The sequence below is a fragment of the Sorex fumeus genome, unplaced genomic scaffold, assembly GCF_029834395.1.
Source record: "Sorex fumeus unplaced genomic scaffold, SorFum_2.1 ptg000008l, whole genome shotgun sequence".
Taxonomy (NCBI): Eukaryota; Metazoa; Chordata; class Mammalia; order Eulipotyphla; family Soricidae; genus Sorex; species Sorex fumeus.
In genome coordinates, this window is record NW_026606065.1 from 77,781,387 (window position 1) to 77,802,741 (window position 21,355).

The 21,355-nt window shown below is 42.5% G+C and overlaps 1 protein-coding gene across 1 annotated transcript in view; it reads right to left on the bottom strand.

The window, feature by feature from the left end:
* The window catches only part of TSC22D1 (TSC22 domain family member 1), a 114,071-nt gene extending 98,280 nt beyond the window's left edge, over nt 1-15,791 (bottom strand). Inside the window, exon 1 of the mRNA XM_056110019.1 lies at nt 12,754-15,791. Coding sequence (XP_055965994.1) covers nt 12,754-15,659 — 2,906 coding nt within the window. The 5' untranslated portion in view covers nt 15,660-15,791. The remainder of the gene's footprint in view (nt 1-12,753) is intronic.
* Nucleotides 15,792-21,355: the final 5,564 nt, after the last annotated feature.

The window sequence follows — 21,355 nt, forward strand, 5'->3', positions numbered from 1 at the left end:
AATATTCTGTAATTTTTATCTATAGATGTTGAGCTTTACTAACTACCAATCCTATCAAACTTCTCTGAAATGTCAATTCCTTCAAAGTTAATGATCTTTATAACTGTTACACCCAATTCTGCTGTATTAGTGTCTCCAACCACATTCTATCTATTGTAAGCACATGTTTCTATTTATACTTGTATCTAAAGTCATTCTCCAAAATGTTTCAATCACATTTACAAAGATGAAACAATAATTTTAAGATAAAATGAAATTAAAACGTATGAAAAGAGCTGAAAGGATAAAAAAGTCATTTTATACATTAAATACGGATGCTATCAATTTATCTTTTTCTTTCATGCATATTGCATGCACGTATAAATGCAAATACATGTACTTGAATTCAACTACGTAAGTGTTATACGTTTTTCTGTATATATTTATAAGATCCCATCTCATACCTATGACATTCTAATCTAGAAAATAATTTTAAAATGACTTTAAAAATTAACTTCTTTGTATGTAGGTCAACCCATAAATGTAAAAATATATTCTCATATTTTAAAAATGATGAACAGGGGCTAGAGCAATAGCACAGTGGGTAGGGCATTTGCCTTACATGCGGCCGACCCGGGTTCGATTCCCAGCATACCATATGGTCCACTGAGCACCGCCCGGAGTAATTCCTGAGTGCATGAGCCGGGAGTAACCCCTGTGCATTGCCGGGTGTGACCCAAAAAGCAAAAAAAAAAAAAAAAAAAAAAAAAAAGATGAACACAGTGGGAAAAGGCACCAATACGGAACAGAGGAAGTTAGTTTTGTGGCACTTTAAGATTTCAATTTTTAAAAAAAGGAATAAAAAAAAAGAAAATGTCAATAAAATTATTCACATTTAGCATTGATGCTATCATTAATAGCATTGACAGCATCAATGCTTTCCATACTTTAAATAAAACTATATCATTTTCCTTTTGGTAGAGCTCTAGGAGTGCCCTGGGGATAGGTGAGAAATAATTCCTCCTCTTTCCACTTGCCTGGAAGAAACCAACAATGGAGATCTGGATAGTATAAAAGAAAGCTGACTAAACTCTCTATGATCATTTATGTAAAGAAACAATCCTAAATATTAGTTCACAGTCACTTGTACTTATTCTCACTACTAGCCAAAATATCTGCTTTGTATTAATGACACAAAACTTATGAAAACACTAAATTGCCACCAAAAAAAAATACTACCCAAAGTTCATAACTACTTATCTTTCAGATCTTTAAAAACATAGCTATACATAGGTTTTCTGGGAAATTATCATTATCTCCCCCCAACTCACTTCCTCCTTTAGTAGGTAACAGAAAAAAATTTAACATGTCCATCCATGCTTGCAAGTATGTGCCCCACTTCAATCCAAATAGTACCCCTTATAGACTACTCTTCTTGAACATAAGCGTTGTGGTCCAAATCACTCTCCAATTCAATCTTTAGTCACTTCTTATCATTTCTTTGGTGATAATTATTCTACTAAGTCCAACTGTTGCCTGATACCCAGAATATTATTTCCTCTCATTTAAAATTAACTTACAGCATGTTGAATTACAAAGTTATTCCTAGTTAGATTTTACATATCAATGTTCCAGCACAGATCCCACCACCAGTATCAACTTCCCTCCGCCAATGTTCCCAGGTTCCCTTCCCCCACCACACACACCTCCACATTTCCTCCCATTTTTAATATTCTTATGCCTGAAATTCACCTTCACTCCAAATTTTTCAGAAAACCATTCAAGTAACACTGTTGTCCTGACCTACCAAAGGTCAATTCCATGCCTTCTGTAATCTTTCATGCAATTTCATGCATCATGTCGAAGACTAGGTTATAGCTCCTGTTTGTCTAAGAAACCTTTTGTAGCACTACCTCAAAGAATTCACTTAACCTCTCTAAATTTGTTCCTCCATATATAAAGAGTAGAAAACGATTTCAACATTCCCACTCTAAATTTTTAAATTTATTATTTAAAACTGTTAGCATAGTATACTATATAAAACTAATAATCACATAATTTGCACCATTTATTTTATGAATTTAAGGTAACAATTGTTTGGTCATTTACTTGTCTACCTTACAAGATATCAGGGGTACAGCAACATCTAGGAAGAAGTGACCTCTGTTCCTAAACAGCTATGCACAGAACGGTAACAAGCATTAGACAATAATTATATACCTGGCCTAGATGTTTGTGGGATTTTTTTTCCCTGCCATGTCTGAACTCACTTGTTCAACCAGTATCATAACTTAATACTGGCGAAGTACTACTGAAGGCGAAGAGAATACAAACTACCAAGTAAGGTTCTTTTTCAAAGGAGCGAATATTCTGAGTTAAGAACAAGAGTACCACACCCATCCAAACTCCCAAACTCAAGATCTGAGAAGGGTTAGATAGTTCAAAAGGTTGGGTGCATGTTTGTATATGGGAGTTCTGGGTTCAATCCCCAGCACTACATGACTTCCCAAGTACCACTGGGAGCGACCTCCAAGCACTAAGCTGGGAGTAGCCCCTGAGCAGTGCTGGGTGTGTTCTGAAAACAACAGTAAAAAGACTTTGAAGTAATGATGAGCTAAGAAATAACTGCAGTTCCCAGTGCCGTCCAATGCATTTAAGTCAGGGTTTTTGATTATCATATACCACAGAGTTTATAGAGCACAAAAGTCACTAAGAACATAAACTAGGGAGCCAGAGTGATACACAGAGCAGATGGTGGGGTGCTTGCCTTGCACGTGGTCAACCTAGTTTCAATCCCTGGCACTGCATATGATACCCTAAGGATCCCAGGAATGATCTGAGTGCAGAGCCAGGAGTAAGCCCTGAGCAGTTGGGGTATGGCCCCAAATCCAACCCTTCCACCCCCCAAAAAGAATAAACTATAGAACTAGACTGCCTGGATTTAAATCCCACCTCCCATTGATTCTATGGTCTTGAATGAGATGTCTCCATTTTCTGCCTGAAAAATGTGAATAACAGTAATATTTACACCTCATAAAACTATTCTGAAATCTATATGTAAAATGCCTAAGAAAATCTTACACAAAATAAGGGCTATAACTTTCAACTACTATTTAATTACATGAACTATTTAGGTAATTACTAACAAATAATGAACTGAGACTCAGTTTCTTCCTCTGTGAAAATTAATCAAAAGCATCCTATCAACTTTAAGACTGTTGGGACTCAAGAAGAGATCATTTATTTCAAAGCACTCTGTTAGAAACCACCAAAATAAATCACGGGAGAGTGGAGTTTTACTAGTATCGCCACTAGAAATACACTGCGGCTAAATGATAAAAATGTAATGCTATGTATTATTTTAATTTTATGTTTCCACCTTTGAAATATACCTAATTAGTCAATAGTGTTTTTTTCCACCTTGTGTCTTTACACTAAGAAAGTATAATCTAAGAAATTAGATAACCAGGTGATTTGGAAAGAATGACATTTCAACAATGAACAATTTTATAATCCCTCTAAAATTTACTGAGAAAAAGAACGCCCAGGTATGAACATAGAGTAGCAGGAGTTCTTTAGTGAGTTTCATGAAACAGTTTCTCAACAGCTGATGGCATAAAAATAGTCTAGAAAGTCTGAAAATATAAGATGTTCTCATTTGTCTTATCCATTATCCACATGAAACTTAAATGCTTTGTTATGACTCCACAGAAAACAAGTCACTATCATTCACCATGATCTAAAGTTAATCCTTAATAAGGTAAGGTAAGGTAAAGGTAAAGGCCCTCCCGTTGATCGTCGATTTGCTCGAGCGGGCCCAGTAACGTCTCCATTGGAGACTTTGTTGTTACTGTGTCTGGCATATCCAATACTCTCGGTAGCTTGCCGGGCTCTCCGAGAGGGGCGGAGGAATCAAACTCGGGTCGGCCATGTTGGCCGCTTGTAAGGCGAACGCCCTACCCGCTGTGCTCTCTGATCACACAAACATGGTTTTAAACCAGACAACCAGACAGCAACACTGGCATGTCCACTAACAGGACATGAAAACCTTTAAACTCTGAAAATGAGTCTATGACAATCATTGCACAACAACAACAGTTCTCACCATCTCATCCTTTAATGATTTTTTAAGTGAAGCAAGATAGTTTTATTGAATGAAACTTGCTTAGAAAGATGTGAGAAGAGAGAAGGAAGGGAAATATGTATTCAAAGGAGAACATGAACTTCTCCAGAAAGAAAGAAACAAAGATACAAGCAAGCGAGATATGCGTTCAAGGGACTGAAGAGCAAGCCCCTTTAATGCTCTTAACTCTTATTTAATACCCATAATCAATCAAGTTTAGTATTAATTCTGATCACTTCCAACCTTTCCAAGTGGTTCTCCATTTATATAACTTACTGCTTTAATAGCAAGTAACTAGAATAGTCACCAAGAGCATCAATCAGTTAAGAATTTTAAGGAATGAGCTCAGTGCTCACTAAAATATTTAATAAACTCTCCTAATACAAACAAGTTAAATGTTTATAATTTCAACAGCTGAAATTTTACCCAACTTCCAAAGTAATGCTTGAAGACATTCAAGAATCATTATACATGCTAAACAACTAGAGAGCTAAAAGCAGGCAGAGAATACTAATATTCTAATTTTGGAATAAATGAAACAGTTTTGTTTTATTCAAGTTGGAAAAGTTTACTGGCATAAACAAGTAAATACAAAATTAGAAATAAAACAAAGTACATACTGCAAGCAATAACAAAGTATTGTCCTGACTGACACACAAAGTAAAATAAGGTCAATTCTTGATCATTTCTATTAAGAGAAAGTAGTGCTTCTTCAGGATCATCTACATAGAACTTATTTATCTTTAAAATATATTAGGTGGTTTTTTTTTAAAAATAAGGGGTTTTTTTTGTCTTATGCCAATATTGAAGATATCTTTTCTTGGAGTAAGGTAAGAAACTTCAAAGGGCCAAAAGCACATGCCTGGCATGCATGAAGTCCTGAATTCAATTTCTAGCACCACACGTGCATACCTGAGACCACTGGGTATGAGCATTGATCCATCAGACAAGTATCACTAGAAGTGGTGGACGAGACAATGAGCACTGCTTGGAAGACACCCAATCCAGAAAAAGAATTTTTTTTCTTTATTCATTAAGTAGATTTTTACTGAGTATCTACTATCAAGTAAGTACAGAGGGCATCTGACAGCATTGGAATATATTTTTAATACACAGTTACAAACCAAAGATCTTCAAAGTTTAAAATCAAACAGGTAATCACACATACACACAAATAAAAAACTGCCAAAGAGATTATGAAAGAACAAGATGCTGTAAAACAGCATTAACAAAGAAACAATATCAGAAGGTCTAGCAAAAAGTAACGGTCAACACTTTAAAGGAGGAATAGAGGGTAAGTGTGACGCTAATGTGTAATCTAGAGGTAAAAGGAAGACTGGACAGCGACTAGAGAAACTGGCAGGAGGCAGCTGGAACACACAAAAGGGGAAAGTGGCATGCCAGGTCAGAAGTAAGCAAAAAACAGCAGGTAATTATCTTAAAAGAAATACGGCTGTCAGGGATGTTGAGCTCAAGTGATCTAAACAGATCTTCATTTCGAGAGTATCATTTTGTCATTCTGACTACAAGATATACTAGAGACAGGCAAAACTGATGCAGAAGGCTAAGTGAGAAAGCTACTTAAGACGAATAGAGGAGTGACTTTAAAGAAGTGGGGGGGGGAAAGATGAATTTTATCTGAACATAAATAAAAGGTAATAGGACACAAAAGAGTGGAGGCTATCAAGAGAACTAGAGTAAGAAATGATATGAGAATAACTGAAGGAGAAGAACATCTGAAGAGTTAAGTTTTATGATCTGTTGAGATGGAGAGACCTATGAGGATGCAAGTAGAGATGTTAGGTTTAAAGATGACTAACAGTCTAAAGCTAAGAAGAAGGGAAGTATGAGCCCGTGATATGCACAGGAACTGATGGCCTAGAAGCAATGATTATCTAGGGGTAAAAGGTAGTGGATGAGAAGAGGATTCAGAAATCCAATGAAACTCCAATACTGAGAGTCTAATAGAGGTGATAAATCTGAAAGAGGCTGAAAGGAGCAGCCAGATGGATGGGAAGAAAGGAAGGCTATCACTGAAAGCAAACGGGTGTTTCAAGAAGGGAAAACAAAGGTCAACCAGGCTTGATGAACCTAAAAGGTCAAGTAAGATTTACTGGGCAACCTGACTGGTAAGGATGGGGGAGGGGCAGTATGACTAGGAAAAAGTCAACCTAGAATTAAAAATGCATTATAAATGACTGTTTATAATAATATAAACCTGCTTTAAGTGCTTCTTTCATATCATTTCTTTTAATAAACTATTAAAGTATATTCTTAAAGGGACATATTCAACACTAACAGTGACACAGCAGAAACCAGCTACCAGGGTTATAAGATTGCAGCCTGATTCTAATATTGCAGCACCAAAACAGGTCCTCCTTTGCAGTTTCGTATTTTTTAATTAAACTTTTTATTAAGCAAGAAATAAAATCTACTTGTTTTGCAACTATGAAGCCAATGTTACTAAGTCTGAATTCAAATTATTAGAAAACTAAGCTATTTCTTAAGATAATTTTCATACAACTTCCCCCAAAATAAACATTAAAATTCATTCATATTAATGGGCTTCAGTCTAAACTCTTGTTCAGTTTATTAGTAGCATAAACAACACAGTTTTCTAGGTTTGGTTTTTGGTTTTAACCACACCAGGCAGTGCTGGGAAGAGGAATGTTACTCCTGGTTCAGTGCTTGAGGGATTATGCTGAAGATCAAACATGGGGCTTCCCAAATAGGGTATGAGCTCAAGCTCTCAGCATTATTCCCCTTCCCAGAACTAGATTTTTAATTGGAAAAATGGAATTAAATTCTAACTCTCTGTTTTATAGCTCTATACATAACCTAGAAAACTTTGTCTAGTAAACTATGTAACTTTTAGTTTGTTTGAAAGTATGACAGAAAGAAAACCTTAATTCACAAGACTGAACTGATTATGTGATAGTAAATATTAACTGAATCTAATCCTAACATTTTTAATCACTTCTATAAACTGAAAAAATTAGTTACATACTATTTTACTTCTGGTCAATGTAAGTCAAGCTATTCCACTTCTAAAACTATATACTCATGAAAAATCAAACCTTAGAATGTCTTTATTAAAATCAGCATCATTCTTTTTAATACTATAGTATTCTACAGTTAAAAGAGATGTCATGATATTAAACAAAAGACATCCATATTTTCACTCCAATACTAAAAGGACAAAAAGCAAATTTATTTTTTAATATATACAGTTAACAAAAAAAATTGAGAAGGTGGAAAAGACAATAGCAACAAAAATTTGGAAGCTGGAAAGCAGATGGTTGAGTGACAAATGACTTAGCAAACACTAGAAAATCAAATCTTTAGCAAACAGTGGAGAAAGCCAGGAACAAACCCAATTTAAACTGTAAAATCCCCAAAAGACTCAAGACTTGGCAGCACCACATACATCTGAAATGGGAGATGTGGCGGGGGGGGGGGGGGGGGGGGGGTGCTAAAATAAGACCGTTCAAAAGTTTGTTAGGAAGCAGCCAGCCTCAAACATCCCAACTACCTCTCTTCAACCTTAACACACATACACACAAACCTGAAAGTACATGGGAGAATTTAAAATACCAAGATCCCAAGGATCAAGCTGGGTTACCATATAGTAAATCTAACAAGACTCTGGAATTTTCTAATCAGCATTTTATTCCCCTAGTCTTTTCTATCTGAAGAAAGATTATGATATAAAAGGTAAAGAGCAAGCAAATCAAAAGAAGATGAAAATCAGAGTACACAGATCACAGAGAAATTTTTTTAATTTAACATTTATATATTCAGACAACTAGGAGAAAGTACTGTAATTAGACAGAATACTATTTTAAAGGAGCAAAGAACAAAAGCAAAACCTCTTGGAATTAAATATATCATAAAGATTTAAAAAAAAAGCAATAGAAGCAGAACAAAAAGAGACAAAGTGTGAGAAAATCAAAAACGTCTAAAAGGTTCTTTATCTAAACAGTAGGAGCCTGTGAAAGAGAAAATGCAAAGAAATAATCAACAATCTCATTCAAGAAAATGTCCCAGAATTATTTCCAGAGTGAAAGGGCATACCAAGTACTCAGCACCACAGATGATAAAAGAGAAATTCACACAAGTACTCATCACTGTAAAAAAATTCCTGAGCCCTAGAAAAAAAATGTGATCTTAAAAACTCACAAAGATTTAAGAATTGGAGAGAAAATGGTAATATTTTGGAAAAGAGGAGAAAAAGGGAAAGGAAAAAAGAACCCCAAAGAGGTCAAACATAATATATGAACAATCAAAATAGCGTCTTCAACTTCTCAAAAAGCTCACTAGAAAATGGTGATCAATTACTGGACAAAAAGATGGGAATCCCAGGCTAAGAACTGTATAGTAAATCTATAAAGCAATCAGTTCAGAACAGAGGTCAGAGATATGATAGGGATTTATTCAGAAAAAAAAAATGTCTACTCTATCTGAACATCTTGAGACATCTGATGAAAAACTGAATCACAGGGAATAAAATTAAGTCCAAGGTGGGGGGAAGGTGAAGTTGTCAACAAACCACAATGAGAACTGTTCCTTAGTCTCTTACACTGAGCTCTAAGCAGAAAATCACGAGTGACTAGACATGTGAAGAAAGGCCCTATCATAAAATGCAAAACCCCAAAAATACAAAACCGAGGAACCTATTACCATTTATGCTAAATAGTACATAGTGTCTATGTTACCTAGTATACATAAATATATATACTCATATCCTGTAATACCAAGTGAGCTGGGGTGCAGTGGTGGGAGGAGGGATTTACACACAGCTATTAGAAAGGGTAGTGCATTTAAAGAGGTGAAGCAACTGAGTGACGAGTTAAAACTTCGTTTTCTATCCACTAAGTTAATAAAGCTCAAAACAAAAGCAAGAAATACTTGACAAGTTTCTTGTATAGAGTGCAGGAGTTAGACACATTTCTAAGGGCTTTCTAAATTCATTTCTTATAAACAACTCTTCGAGGTTGGTACTATTATCCCCATTTATTAAAATGGGCCAAAAAGACAGTTTAAATAAACCAATGCAATCACAGAATATCAAAACCTAAGCATTTGAACTGAATTCTAGAGTTCGTTCAAATGCTAACCATTTAGCTATGTTGCATATGTAGTAGCAATACAAGCATGCTATTTAGAGCCTAGTAGGTATATATCAAAACCATTCCCTAAAGGAGGTAAAAGGAATTGCCCTGGGTAAGGGAAAAGGAAAAGGAAAAGGAGCAGGAATCGTTTATTTTGATAGTCATGTATTATCGATTCAACTGCTCATGTACAATCTAAATAAAACTTAAAACTTCTTACTTAGTATTTTACCTCATAATACATCCTCAAAAACAGGCAAAGTAACTATTATATCTTTTTAAAAGCAAAAAATTCTCACTCATCTTTAATAAATATTTGAAGTTCTTCTATATAACAGGCACTTTATTTAGAAGACTGAGGTACTCAGACATCAAAGCACCTCAAGCAAAAAGTTAAAAAGCAAGCCTTTCTACTCACTCCTTTTAATTATTATTATTATTATTATTATTATTGCTTAATGTATAGGTCTCACTGTTCTTATTATGTCAGAGACAACCTAATTTTTTAATTATAATTTTTTAAAATCATAAAAGGGTTTTCTCATTAATTCATTCAAAAATTACTTAGTTCTTGTCCTTCAGAGAAAGACAGATTTAGAATTGAATGTGTACAGTGCCTTAGGAAATGACATTCCCTCAATGAAAAGAATGCTTCAGAGGAAACAGCTAAGTTTTGAAGGATAAATAGAAGCTTGACCAATTTCACTTGAGAGCGAGCTCTATTAATCATCTCAAACCATAAAAAACCATAGATATATGTGAAATAAATATATCTTTCTTGTGTCATATATACATTTATGGTAGAGGTGAACATAAGACAGTTTAAGACTTTTTAAAACAAGATCTTGTTTTTTATAAAAAAAAATATTGTAATCTTTCCCAGTGGTCAACTGAGTTTTCCACATGACTAATAGACATTTTGAAATGTCTACTTTAGGGGCTGGAGCGATAGCACAGCGGGTAAGGCGTTTGCCTTGCACGCAGCCAACCCAAGTTCGATTCCCAGCATCCCATATGGTCCCCTGAGCAGTACCAGGAGTAATTCTTGAGTACAGAACCAGGATTAACCCCTGCGCATTGCCGGGTGTGACCCAAAAAGCAAAAAATTAAAAAATAAAATGTCTACTTCAAAAGATAATATTTTAGAATCATTTCAAAAGCAAACCAACCTTCTTTTGTCCTACCACCAAAAGGTTACATTGTTATCATGTTTTCTAAGTCATAATACTGAAACTATAATACTCCTTTCACTGAAAGACTAATGGTAATCATGTCTGGAAGATACAAGTGACATGGAAGTTTTTAAGGGAAGAAAAGATTTTTTTTTAATTCCTTTTTATCGATATCTTTTTTTTTCTCTCTTAAGTATCCTTCCAAGGGCAAATGACACTTTTTCAAAGTACACCAAAAAAATAAATAATAATATGTAGGGAAGAAAATACAATGAAGTCCTTTCCAAGTTATTTTAGAGGTAAACATTTTTATCTTTCAAAATCCAAAGGATATCTCTGAAGCAAAAAATTCCTGGTTTTGGTAAGTTTTACATAAATAAATGTTTAAATATGTAGTAAAAGTCAAGACAGGTACACTCTGAGGGCAAATTACTTTATTCATTATATTTTTTATATTTTTGTCCCTTAAATTTCAAGTCTTTGGGCAAAATTTGCCCCTAATTAATCCTTATCTCAATTGTCATACGGAAAAAATTTGTTCTAATATCTGAAAATTGGAATTCTTTTTCTACTGTTAAAACCTACTTGTAAGTAGCAACATCTGACTTTAATTGTCTGCAACAGCAAACTGTGAAAAGCCTCTCATGCCCTACCACCAGTAGAGCCAAAAAAAGGCTAAAGTCATGCCAGGAGACCATAAATGGTAATTAACAAAAATCATGGCAGGTTTGAATTCAATATGGGAGGTTTTCACTTGATATTTCATATCTCTCAAGTCTCTGATAAGATCAGTATCCGTACAGTATACTTGATTTTAGAGGGGCCTCATTCAGAGCACAGTATGTAGATTTAGAGAATAGAATTTGGTACCTCAATTTTAATGATCTTTAGAATTATAGGTACTAACTAGCCTAAACAGGTGAGTACTTGCATCATGTGGTAAATCTAAAGGTTTAACAACAAATAGAACAATATTTTTAAAAAGTCTGTTCTTAAAAAACAGTTCTGCATGCACTATAATTTGTATAGGTAACAGATCTGAATTACATAACTATTTTGAGAAATAAAAATCTTGAAAGATAAGATCATTTCTATTAAACCATGCCTTTAAATAACTTTTAAAAAGTCATGAAACTTCACTGAAACCTTGGCTTTTGTTTCCTTTTTGTAAAATTGCAACTCTTTTGAAAAAATGCTCTCATTTTTTCCTAAGTGAAAACCTCAAACACACGTTTAGAATATAAATGTTTCCAATGTGATGAAAGCTCAATTACAAAAATCTCCAACTAATACAAAAATAATTAAATGTCTTTCGAGCTTATTCAAAGTCCCATGGTGAAAATGAATAGCCTTTGTCTTAACTCCTATGATAGTTTCATCAAGGATATTTTCAGAAGGCAAATTTGTGTAAAGAACATTCCTTTAAAAATCAACTTAAGTTTCATGAGCAGTCAGATTAATGACACAATCTGATTCGAAAAACGTAATTAGTGCATTGTTTCCCATCCAATTCTGAAAACACTGGCTTATTAATGTATCTTAAACATATATACGGGGGTGGGGCTAATTGAAGAAGAGAACAGGTGGAGTAGACTGACAGAACAAAGTCTTAGTTTCATGCCTATAAATTCAACCCTCCCAAGACGTTCTTTATGCTTTAAAATGGCTACCACCTTGATCAGCTACCCAAAGAATAGCTAACTGTATGGCATACTACTAGCAAATAAATGGTTCTTTTGACAGTATGCACTCCTACCCCACAAAATATCTTTTGAGATTCCTATTTCTTTACTGTTCAGAGAAAAGTGACCATCAAACTATTCACAAAACTTGGTCAACTGCAGTCTGAGGGCAACTCTATAACCCAGATTAGGTCATCATCCCTCTAGAGTCTGACTTGGAAAGCAGGTTTGAACAGACCAAGATCAAACACAGTAGAACTGAAAAGGACTGTTTAGTGTAGCAAACGAGAAACAAACGGTGGGAATCACAACCCCCCAAGAGATGATCAGTGGGGCTTTGGTAATTCAAGAGCAGATCACCTATTATGCGGGTTGGCAAAACTTACAGATCCCCTTAGTGATTAATCTTTCTAAAAAGCATTTTGTAACAAAATCACATCATGCCCCCAAACCTATTAATGCTCAACAGTTATTCGGACAAATGCTATCACAGATGACTTATACCATTTCGCATCCACTCTGAAACCGTTCTTGTCTCTAAAGGAAACTTACCAAGAAAATGCATGTTCAATACCAAAAAAAAAAAAAAAGAAGATATAATGCTTTAGGCTAGTTTCTGGCATTTATTAAGCCACAGATGAATTTAGGCTCTGTGGAATGTGTACAGAAACATGACATGATCTTACCTCTCATCCTCGCCATCCACCAGGGGTGTCGTCAGCGGTAGCACCTTCAACGGGAAAAGAGAAGCAGAGGCAGCTAGGCTGCTGCTACTCCCATCTGAGACTGCTGACATTCCCCCACTGTCACCACTGGTAGTCTGAGGTAAGCCAACTAGGGAGGGTTCCACTGGGCGCCTGGCATCTTCAATTTGGCTTCCAATTGCCTGAGCTAATGATTGTGCAGAGAACTGAGAACTTAGTGGTATCTGTTGTGCCAAAGGCAAATTTATATTAGTTGCTATCAATGGAGGTTGACTAACACTTTGAACCAAATTACCATTCTGGGTGGCAGGGGTCGTTTGTGCTATATTCTGTGGTGGAACCAAGTTTGTTGGGGCAGAAGGCATTCCAGAAGGACCAGTTGAACTAACCTGATTAGAAACAGAAATACTACTAGCAGAGGGCAAAGGACTAACTGCAGGCAACTGCTGCGAAACAACTCCTTGAGCTACTGGTTCTGCTCCTTGTGGCTGGGGAGGCACAGTTAACAAGGTACTTTGGGGTGCAATGACCAATTGTTGAGGAAGGCTTGAAGCACTGGTTGGAACTCCCTGATGAATAATCGCGGTTTGAGCAGGAGGAACTACTTGTGAAGATGGAGGAGCACCTTGCTGAAGAACTGAAGGTGTGGCTTGGGTAGAGGGCTGCTGCACTGCAATCGGTATGTTCGCTTGTTGACCAATATTTGCAATCTGACTGCCAGAAGGTACAGCAGATACTGCTGTCTGAGCCTGGCCAGCAGGCTGGCCAGATGTCCCTGCAGGTTGTGCTTGGACTGTAGCAGGCTTCAGCGGCAGCTGGACACTCTGTGGTTGAGCCATAGGAATCACTGTTGTTCCTGCTCCCACTCCTGCAGAACTGGGCTGTCCAGAGGTAACTGCCGTTGGAAGGAGCGGCGGCTGTTGTACATACTCAGAAGTTGTAGGATTTTGTGTCACTGCTTTACCATGGCCGGGGGTCATCTGCGTCGAAACCGCTGATTGCTGTTGTCCATATTGTAACTGCTGGGGGGATGCTCCTGGAAGAGGGGTTTGCACTGGAGGAGCCGGCTGAGAATACGGCAGCTGGGGTTGAGCCAAACTGGAAATGGAAGGCTGTGGACCTAAAGCGGAAGTTACACCTACCACATTAACGGGGGATGGCTGGATACCAGTTGCAGCATTAATAGTGGCTTGCAGAGGTACTGGTTGAAAACCTTGCTTTTGCTGATAGCTCAGTTCTTGAGACGGCAATTGTACTTGAGAGATCTGTGACTGTGAAATACTCTGCGGTATACTAACTGCTGAAATACTCTGTGGACCAGTGCTACTGAACTCCATCTGTTGCAGGGCCACACCTGGAAGGGCTGGTGGCTGTTGCTGCTGCACCACCACAGCAGGGGCTCCCATCTCTCCACTTCCCACACTCTCGGTGTAGTGACTCAGTGTGCTGACACTACTGCTCACTGAACTCCCACTAGTGCTCTCCCTCTCAGAAGTCACTTCCACTGGGTTCTGTCTTACAGTCTCCACCACTTTATTGATCACCACACCTTCGGCAGCAGGTACGGCATTCTCTTTCTCATAGAACTCAGTGCAAGTCCATCTACCCTTTTTAAAGGGCTCCGAACTAGAATCTAACTTCACAACTCTGAACCTTGATGTGTTAACTGTCGGCTGCTGCTGCTGCTGCTGCTGCTGCTGCTGACTGGTAAGTGATCCCCCAGTTATCCCTGGAGCTGCACTGGGGACACTGTTAGCAGCAGCAGAGGAAGAAGTCGTACCATTACCCATACCGCTCAACATATTCACATTAACGCTACTGCCAACTCCAGGCCCAACACTCACACTAGTAGCACTAGGAATATTGCTTGCATTTATATTAGCATTGCCAACCACGTTGCTTGTCACATTCGGATTAAAACTACCCACAGCAGTAACGTTAACATTATTCATTGTATTGGTGCCAGTAACAGCATTGAGACCCATACTGCCTGTCGCACTGGGAGCACGGATATTAGTCATTACAGATGCAGGTGAGCCACCCGATGATACAGCAGAAGTTGGTGCAGCCAACAGAACACTTTCAGAGCTTCCAGTTGTAGAGAGTTTTCTGGACACTGGGCTTGAGGGTGGTACTCCAGTGATGGATGCGCCAGCCACACCAGCATGGGATGGATGGTGGTGCCCATGGTGGAGGTGGTGCCCATGATGGATGTGATGGTGGTGATGGAGGTGGTGTGGATGAGCATTCCCATTGATCACAACGTTCTGTTGTGGAAGGTGAGGCAAATGAGGCTGAGGAAGGTGGGGCTGGTTGGGAGACACAGCCCCAGGTGTCTCAGCTTCCTGGAAGTTGTTCAGAGTCTCTTCTGACGAGCTTCGTTCCGGCTCCCCTAAGTCGGTAGCCCTGGAAAGTGACACATCAAGGATCTCGGAAGAAGACAGATCTTCCGTGTGCGATTCATCCAGGTCGTCGTAGCTCTCGGTGTCCTCTGCTATGCTGTTGTTGGAACTCATGCTGGCAGAGATCTGAGCCGGGGTGACGCTCGTAATCTGGAAGCCACTTTTCTTCTTCATCTGAGTCCCTCCTGGCACGAGAGGCTGCGCCTGCAGCTGAGCCTGCGAGTGGAGGTTCAGGCTTTGTGGAGGCGGCGGCTGTGGTCCCGATGAAGAGGATGCTGCAGGAGGTGGCGGCTGGAGCAGCGATGGAGGCGGTGGAAAATCCTCGGAGGCTGTGGCATTACTCCCGACGCTGGTACCTGCTGCACTGGGAGCAGAGGCGCTGCCACTACCGCTGCCCCTTCTAGGGAACATAGCCGGGTGCGCCATCTTCCTAGCACTAATGTCTGCAGCGGCCGCGGCGGCGGTGGACTCGGGCGGCTGGTGCATTGTGTTGGGTACCGGGGGGCGGAGGAGGCGAGTGCAATTTCCTTCTGCACCGTAATCTTTGTATTCAAGACGCCGGGGAGGAAAGCGGGACCCGACGCTCCGCCCGGCGCGATTGCTCCTGCTCCTGCTCCTGCTCCTGCTCCCGCTCCTGCTCCTTCTCCTCCTCCTCCTCCTCCTCGGCCGAAGGCGCCGGCCACTCCTGCCTTCGAGGGCTAGCTTCGGGAAGGGAGGATGAACGAGGGTGAACTGGGCGGCCAGGGACTCGAGGGGGGGGAGAGCCCCTTCAGTCCTTCGCCATTCACTTTCCCCTCTAGTCTCACACCCCCCTTTCTATCCCGCTTCACGTGGGGTGCGGGGCAGGCGGGGGAGAGGAGTGCAGGGGCAGCAGGGGGAGGGGGGAAGAGACGGGGAACGGGTGGGAAGCCCGAGAAATGCCCACCTTCTCCGGCCAACTCGGAAGCCCCCTCGAGCCCTCCGCCCGCCGCCGCCGCCGCCTCCGCCGCCGCCGCGGCGAGGGGCTGCAAAGCCCTCCCGGTCGCGCTCTCTGCACGGAGGCAGCGCGGGGCGACTGTCGCCTTCCCCCCACGGCCACCCCGGGCGCCGCCGCCACCGCCGGCCGAGCCCCGAGCTCGGGGTCGCTCAGACCGCCCCTCCCGGCCCCGCCGGTGGCCCCGCTCGGCCCTCCTCCCGCCCGCGCCCCGCGGACCCTTTCAAACCCCCTGGGCTCGCGGCGGCTGCTCGGCGAGGAAACGCTGGCCGCGGCGGGGGCCGGCGCGGCGAGGCTCGGAGCGGGGCGGCGGCGGCGGCGGCGGCGGCGGCGGCGGGGCGCCCGGTACGGCGAGCCCAGCAACGAGGCGCGGGCGGGCGCGCAGAGACGCCGGGTCCTCGCGGAGCACGGCCGGGGCGCGGCGGCGGCGGCGGCGGTGGCAGCGGCGGGAGCCCAGGGACCGCTCCATCACTGGCAGCCATGGAGCCCGAGCATTTTCCTCCCTCGGGGCAGGCGCCGCGGCTCGCCGCCCGTCGGCGGGGAGGAAGGGGGCCGGCGCCCGAGCCTCCCCGGAGGGCGGCGGGGACGTGCGCTAGCGCCGGGGGCTGCGGGCGGCTCGCGTCCTCCTCGTCGGCGGCCGCCGGCTCGGTCCTCGGCCCGCGGCGCCCGCGGCCGGGCGGGAGGGGGCCCGCAGACGGCGGCGGCGGCGGCGGCGGCGGCGGCGGCTCCTTTCTCGGCGGCGCTGGGGGCCGGACGGGCTGGTGCAGCGACTGCAGCCGACGCCGCTCAAAAGAACGAAAGGTGGGGTTGGTCGGTGTCGGCAAACGGGGCGGGTGAGTGGGTGGGTGCCGAGGGAGGGCGGCGGGCGGGGAGAGGGGGCTGTGGTGGTTGTTACTAGTGCTCTTCTCCGGCTCCGCCGTATCCCCCAGTCTCTCGCGGCATCGGGAGAGGAGGGACCAGCGCCCGAGCGCAGGAGGAGGAGGGGCGACCGCCGGCGAGAGGAGGCGGCGGCGGCGGCGGCGGCGGCGGCGACGGGGAGGGAGGGGGGAGAGGCGAGGGGGAGGGGGCCGGCGAGGAAAAGGAGGGAAGATGGCGTCTGCGCATGCGCCCCGGCGCCGCCGACCGAAAGCCGGGGCCGGCCGAGCGGGCGGCGGCGGCTCTTCGGGCCTTTCCGGACGCCGGGTCTTCCCTGACGGAAAGTGCCGAAGGCGGGCCGAGGCGCCCGACGCCGAGATGGGGGGTGGGAAACTGCGGTCGCGGGAGCGAATCCGGGTCGGCGGGCGAGATTCGGCCCGGGTGGGGGTGGGGCCGGGTGCGGGGCGCGCGCGGGTTAGGTGTGTCCGCTCTTCCCCCCCACCTCCCTCCCTACCCCACCCCCCGGCCCCAAGGCGGCGGGGCGCGCGCACGGCCGCGGGCACGCGAGCGGAGAAGGGGCGCGGCGGGGAGGGGCCGGCCGAGGCTGCGGGAGCCCCGGGCTCGGGTGTACGCGCCCTGGGTGGTGTCCCACCCCCACCCCCCGCCCCGCCTGCGGAATGGGGAATGAAGCTTTTCTCCGCAGCAACAGCATCACGAGTTTTCCGTTCCCAGGAGCCCGCCGCCGCCCGCCGCCACGACATGAGTCAGGCTTTTCTTCCCCGGCGAGCCCCCGCGCCCCCTCGCCGCACCTGGGCTCGCCCCCGGCCCGCGCCCCCAGCCACCCCCTCGGCCCCCACTTCGGAGGATGCCCCGGCGCTTGAAGCAACGGGGACCCAGGGGCCTTCTTTTGTGCTGGGAGGTCGGGGCTGCCGGGCGCACCCGCACCCACCGACGGGCCAGGGGCGAGCCCACGAGGTTGCGGCTGTTTGCAGTTAACTGCCCGGGCTCCTCCGGCGCGGGCTCTTCGTCTAGGGGCCGGGGGCGCACGGCAGACCCGTCCACACCTGGGGCGCTGGGTGCGGGCAGAACCCACACCCCCCCCTCCGCGGCCCGCCCCGCGCGCTCGCCCACCCCAACAGGTGGAGCCGATCTCCGGCCGAGATGTCATTGCACCGAATTGTCCCAGCTGGAGACAGTTTGGTGGTTGCATCGGGCGGCCACGCCAGTGCAGCGGCAGATGCACACGCTTGCTTGCCTTTTAGGGGGAGAAAGGGGAAAGCGGCCATTCCGCCCCCCCTCCACCACCACCATGATCCCCCCCGCCCCCCTCCCCCAAATCCACCTGAGTCTAGTGCTACAGTAGCAAAGTTGGATTTGATTCTCTCTGGGCGAATAGCGGCCGGGCATCAAACTCCGGTTAGGAGTAACCTTCCTCTAAGCATTGTTACCAGGAGGATACGCGTCTTGCGCCCTAGGACTAGAAAAGCCACCTAGTAAACCCAAGCGAGATTTTTTTTCCCCTTTTCTTTGTCTTTTTTTTTTTTGGACAAGATATTGATCTAAACATTTATGATTAGAAACTTCAGGTTCAGGATTTTCACAGATATACGCACATATCTGCGTTCTCAGATCTACAGTCCTGTTTTAGGAATTTTTTGGAATAGTAGAGCTTTCCATCCCGACAGACATCTCCCTGCCCAGTCAACCTATTAATATTTAGGATTCTCCCCCTGAATTTCCCTCCTCATTTCAACCCTCGGGGAAAAAAAATCACCGTCATCCTTCATTACTAATAGAAATGCACCATCACCACCCATATATAGCCAAAATTATGATTATGTATTGCCTTTCCTGGCTTCTTCCCCAACTTAAACCCAAAAGGTCGATTACATTTTTTATTTTACCTTGCTTAAAGTAAAACGCTGTGCTGGCCACAGCAAATATTGAGGGTAATGTAATAAAAATAAAATACACTTGACAATATCGTACTTGTTTTATTATTTTAGTTCAACAGCTAACATATGAAAAAGTGTGTCTTTAGATAATGATTTTTTGTGTATTTTACAAAAATAATTTTTAATACCACAAGAGCTTTAGTTGCAAATGGCTAATGGCTGTCCTCCATTTTTGAAATGCAAATCGGACATGCTTTCTTCAACATTTTTTTTGAATGGAAAATAGAAACTATCCTGATTGAAACTGCTGTGGAATGTAGATTTGCAGAATGTGTTTCTTTGGACTTCGGTGTGAAAGAAAAGGCTCTTGAGCTCTCAAAATGTTGCCTTAGGTCAAAGTCTAAAATTACCCCCAAACAACAGCTCTACATCCTTTGGTCACCTAAATACCCTCTGAGGTTATACAGATATGGTTAGGAGCAGAAGAAGCACATCATATATTTAAGATTTATCCAAAGAGAATAAATTGTTAAGATAACCTTATAAAAGCAGAGACTTGTTATTTTTTTAAATATGTGTATATTTATTGACACACATAAATCTCTCAAATATAGAGATTTCTTAATGTGAGATCATGATTTATATAGTATGAATATTAATGTTTCCGGCATACAATGTTACTGCACCTCTCCACCTCTCTCCCTGGGGCCTTTCTCTGCACACCCTCTCATTTTTATTTCTTCAAAGGAAGAGCCACAAAACGTCTTTTCTGTGAGACTCCACACAGAGCAATGCACTACAGATACTTGTTCGTATAAAGAGTATTGTTTTGGTGTTGGAGAGTGGCTATATGTAATTTATATTTTTAAGTTTTTGTTTTCTTTTTTGTTTGGGGATCACACCCGGTATGCTCCAGACTTCCTTCTGGCTGGGCACTCAGGCTCTGCAGTGCCAAGGACTGAGCCTGGGTCAGCAGTGTGCAAGGCAAGCATCTTACCTGCTGTGCTATCTCTCTAGCCCCATACATTTTTTATTTTGTTCTGTGGGGGGATTCTGTTGTTGTTGGCTATCTTTGAGTCTTTGGGGGGGTAGTTTTGGGTGGATTTTTGGTTTGCTTTGGGGGTTTAGTTGTTTTGAGTTTGGTTTTTCGGTTTTGCAGTGCCAAGGATTGAACCCAAGGGTCTTGCTCCAATCCCTTGAGCCACCTTCCTGACCTAAAAGAGTGTTTTCAAAAAATTTTTCCAGGAGGATGGAAGATATCAGAAAACATGGTCTTTCCAAATGTGTTTAATTTTGATCTGCCATGTCACTTTTGAGACTTCTTCAGACAGTATCAAGTCTTACAAAGACATAAAGAATAGTTCTGCAGCTGAAGAAATCTTGAGTGTGAGACAAAAGCCTCCCTTTTCTCACCTCTGCTTCCCTCTCTACTACGACCACCATTTTCATGACCAGCAACACACAAACACACATTCCTTAAAAAGAGAATGTTTTTTTTTTAAAAAAAAGCACTTAGCCAATTTTAAAAGTCTGGATTTTTATAACAGCAATATTAAATCACTGATATATGTAATGAAACCATTAAATCCTTGTGACCAGTATGTAAGAGTTATTCTTCCCCTCATGAGACTGAATTTAACCTGATTACATTCTGAAGGTGTAACTGTGAATTACCCTCAATTGACTAAAAGATTAGTGTGTAATGCACTGTTGATGTAAATCTAGTTATTGCAACACATACAACTACCTTGGACACTTGGCTAGGTTTAATATATAATACAACTTGCCTATTTGAGAGAACTATGCTGTAACTCAGTATTTAAAACAATCTTCAAAATGAATGCCCTCAAAGAGCAGGAATGGAATACTTAAATGCACAGAAAGACTGTCAGTGACAAAGAAGGATGTTAAAAGAGACATATACAGGAAATGTGCCACTGTTTCATTCTTATTCTAGCAAACCAAACTTACAGTCATGCAATATTACTTATCTGTAATATTCTCATATTATCTGAAAAAAGAAAAACTTGAAATGTAGGGAAAAAATACTATGGAGAAACTGCCATATATTTATAAATCATTTTGCCTTCTAGAAAATGTTAAGACCAGGAGTAATATATGTCTTGACTTTTATAAAATAATGAAAAATGCTAATTTAAAATTTAAGGGAGTTTGTAAGTGAGCATTTTTCCCTGCATTAGTTAAGTTTTTAACTTAAGTATATTTCTCTCCAGTTTAACAACTTTGTTTCCTCAAATCAGATACCCTTATAAAACAAAAAAAAGTGCAGATTCCATTTTATGGTTCAGAAGGCACAGTTACACATTAGCTCATTTAATTCTACCCTTTGAGGGAGGCAGCTTTATTGTTCTCAGTTAAGAAGTGATCTTAGGGACATTTACTAACTTGTCCAACAGTCATGCCTCAATCTGGACATTCAGCTACTCCTTTGTTTCCCC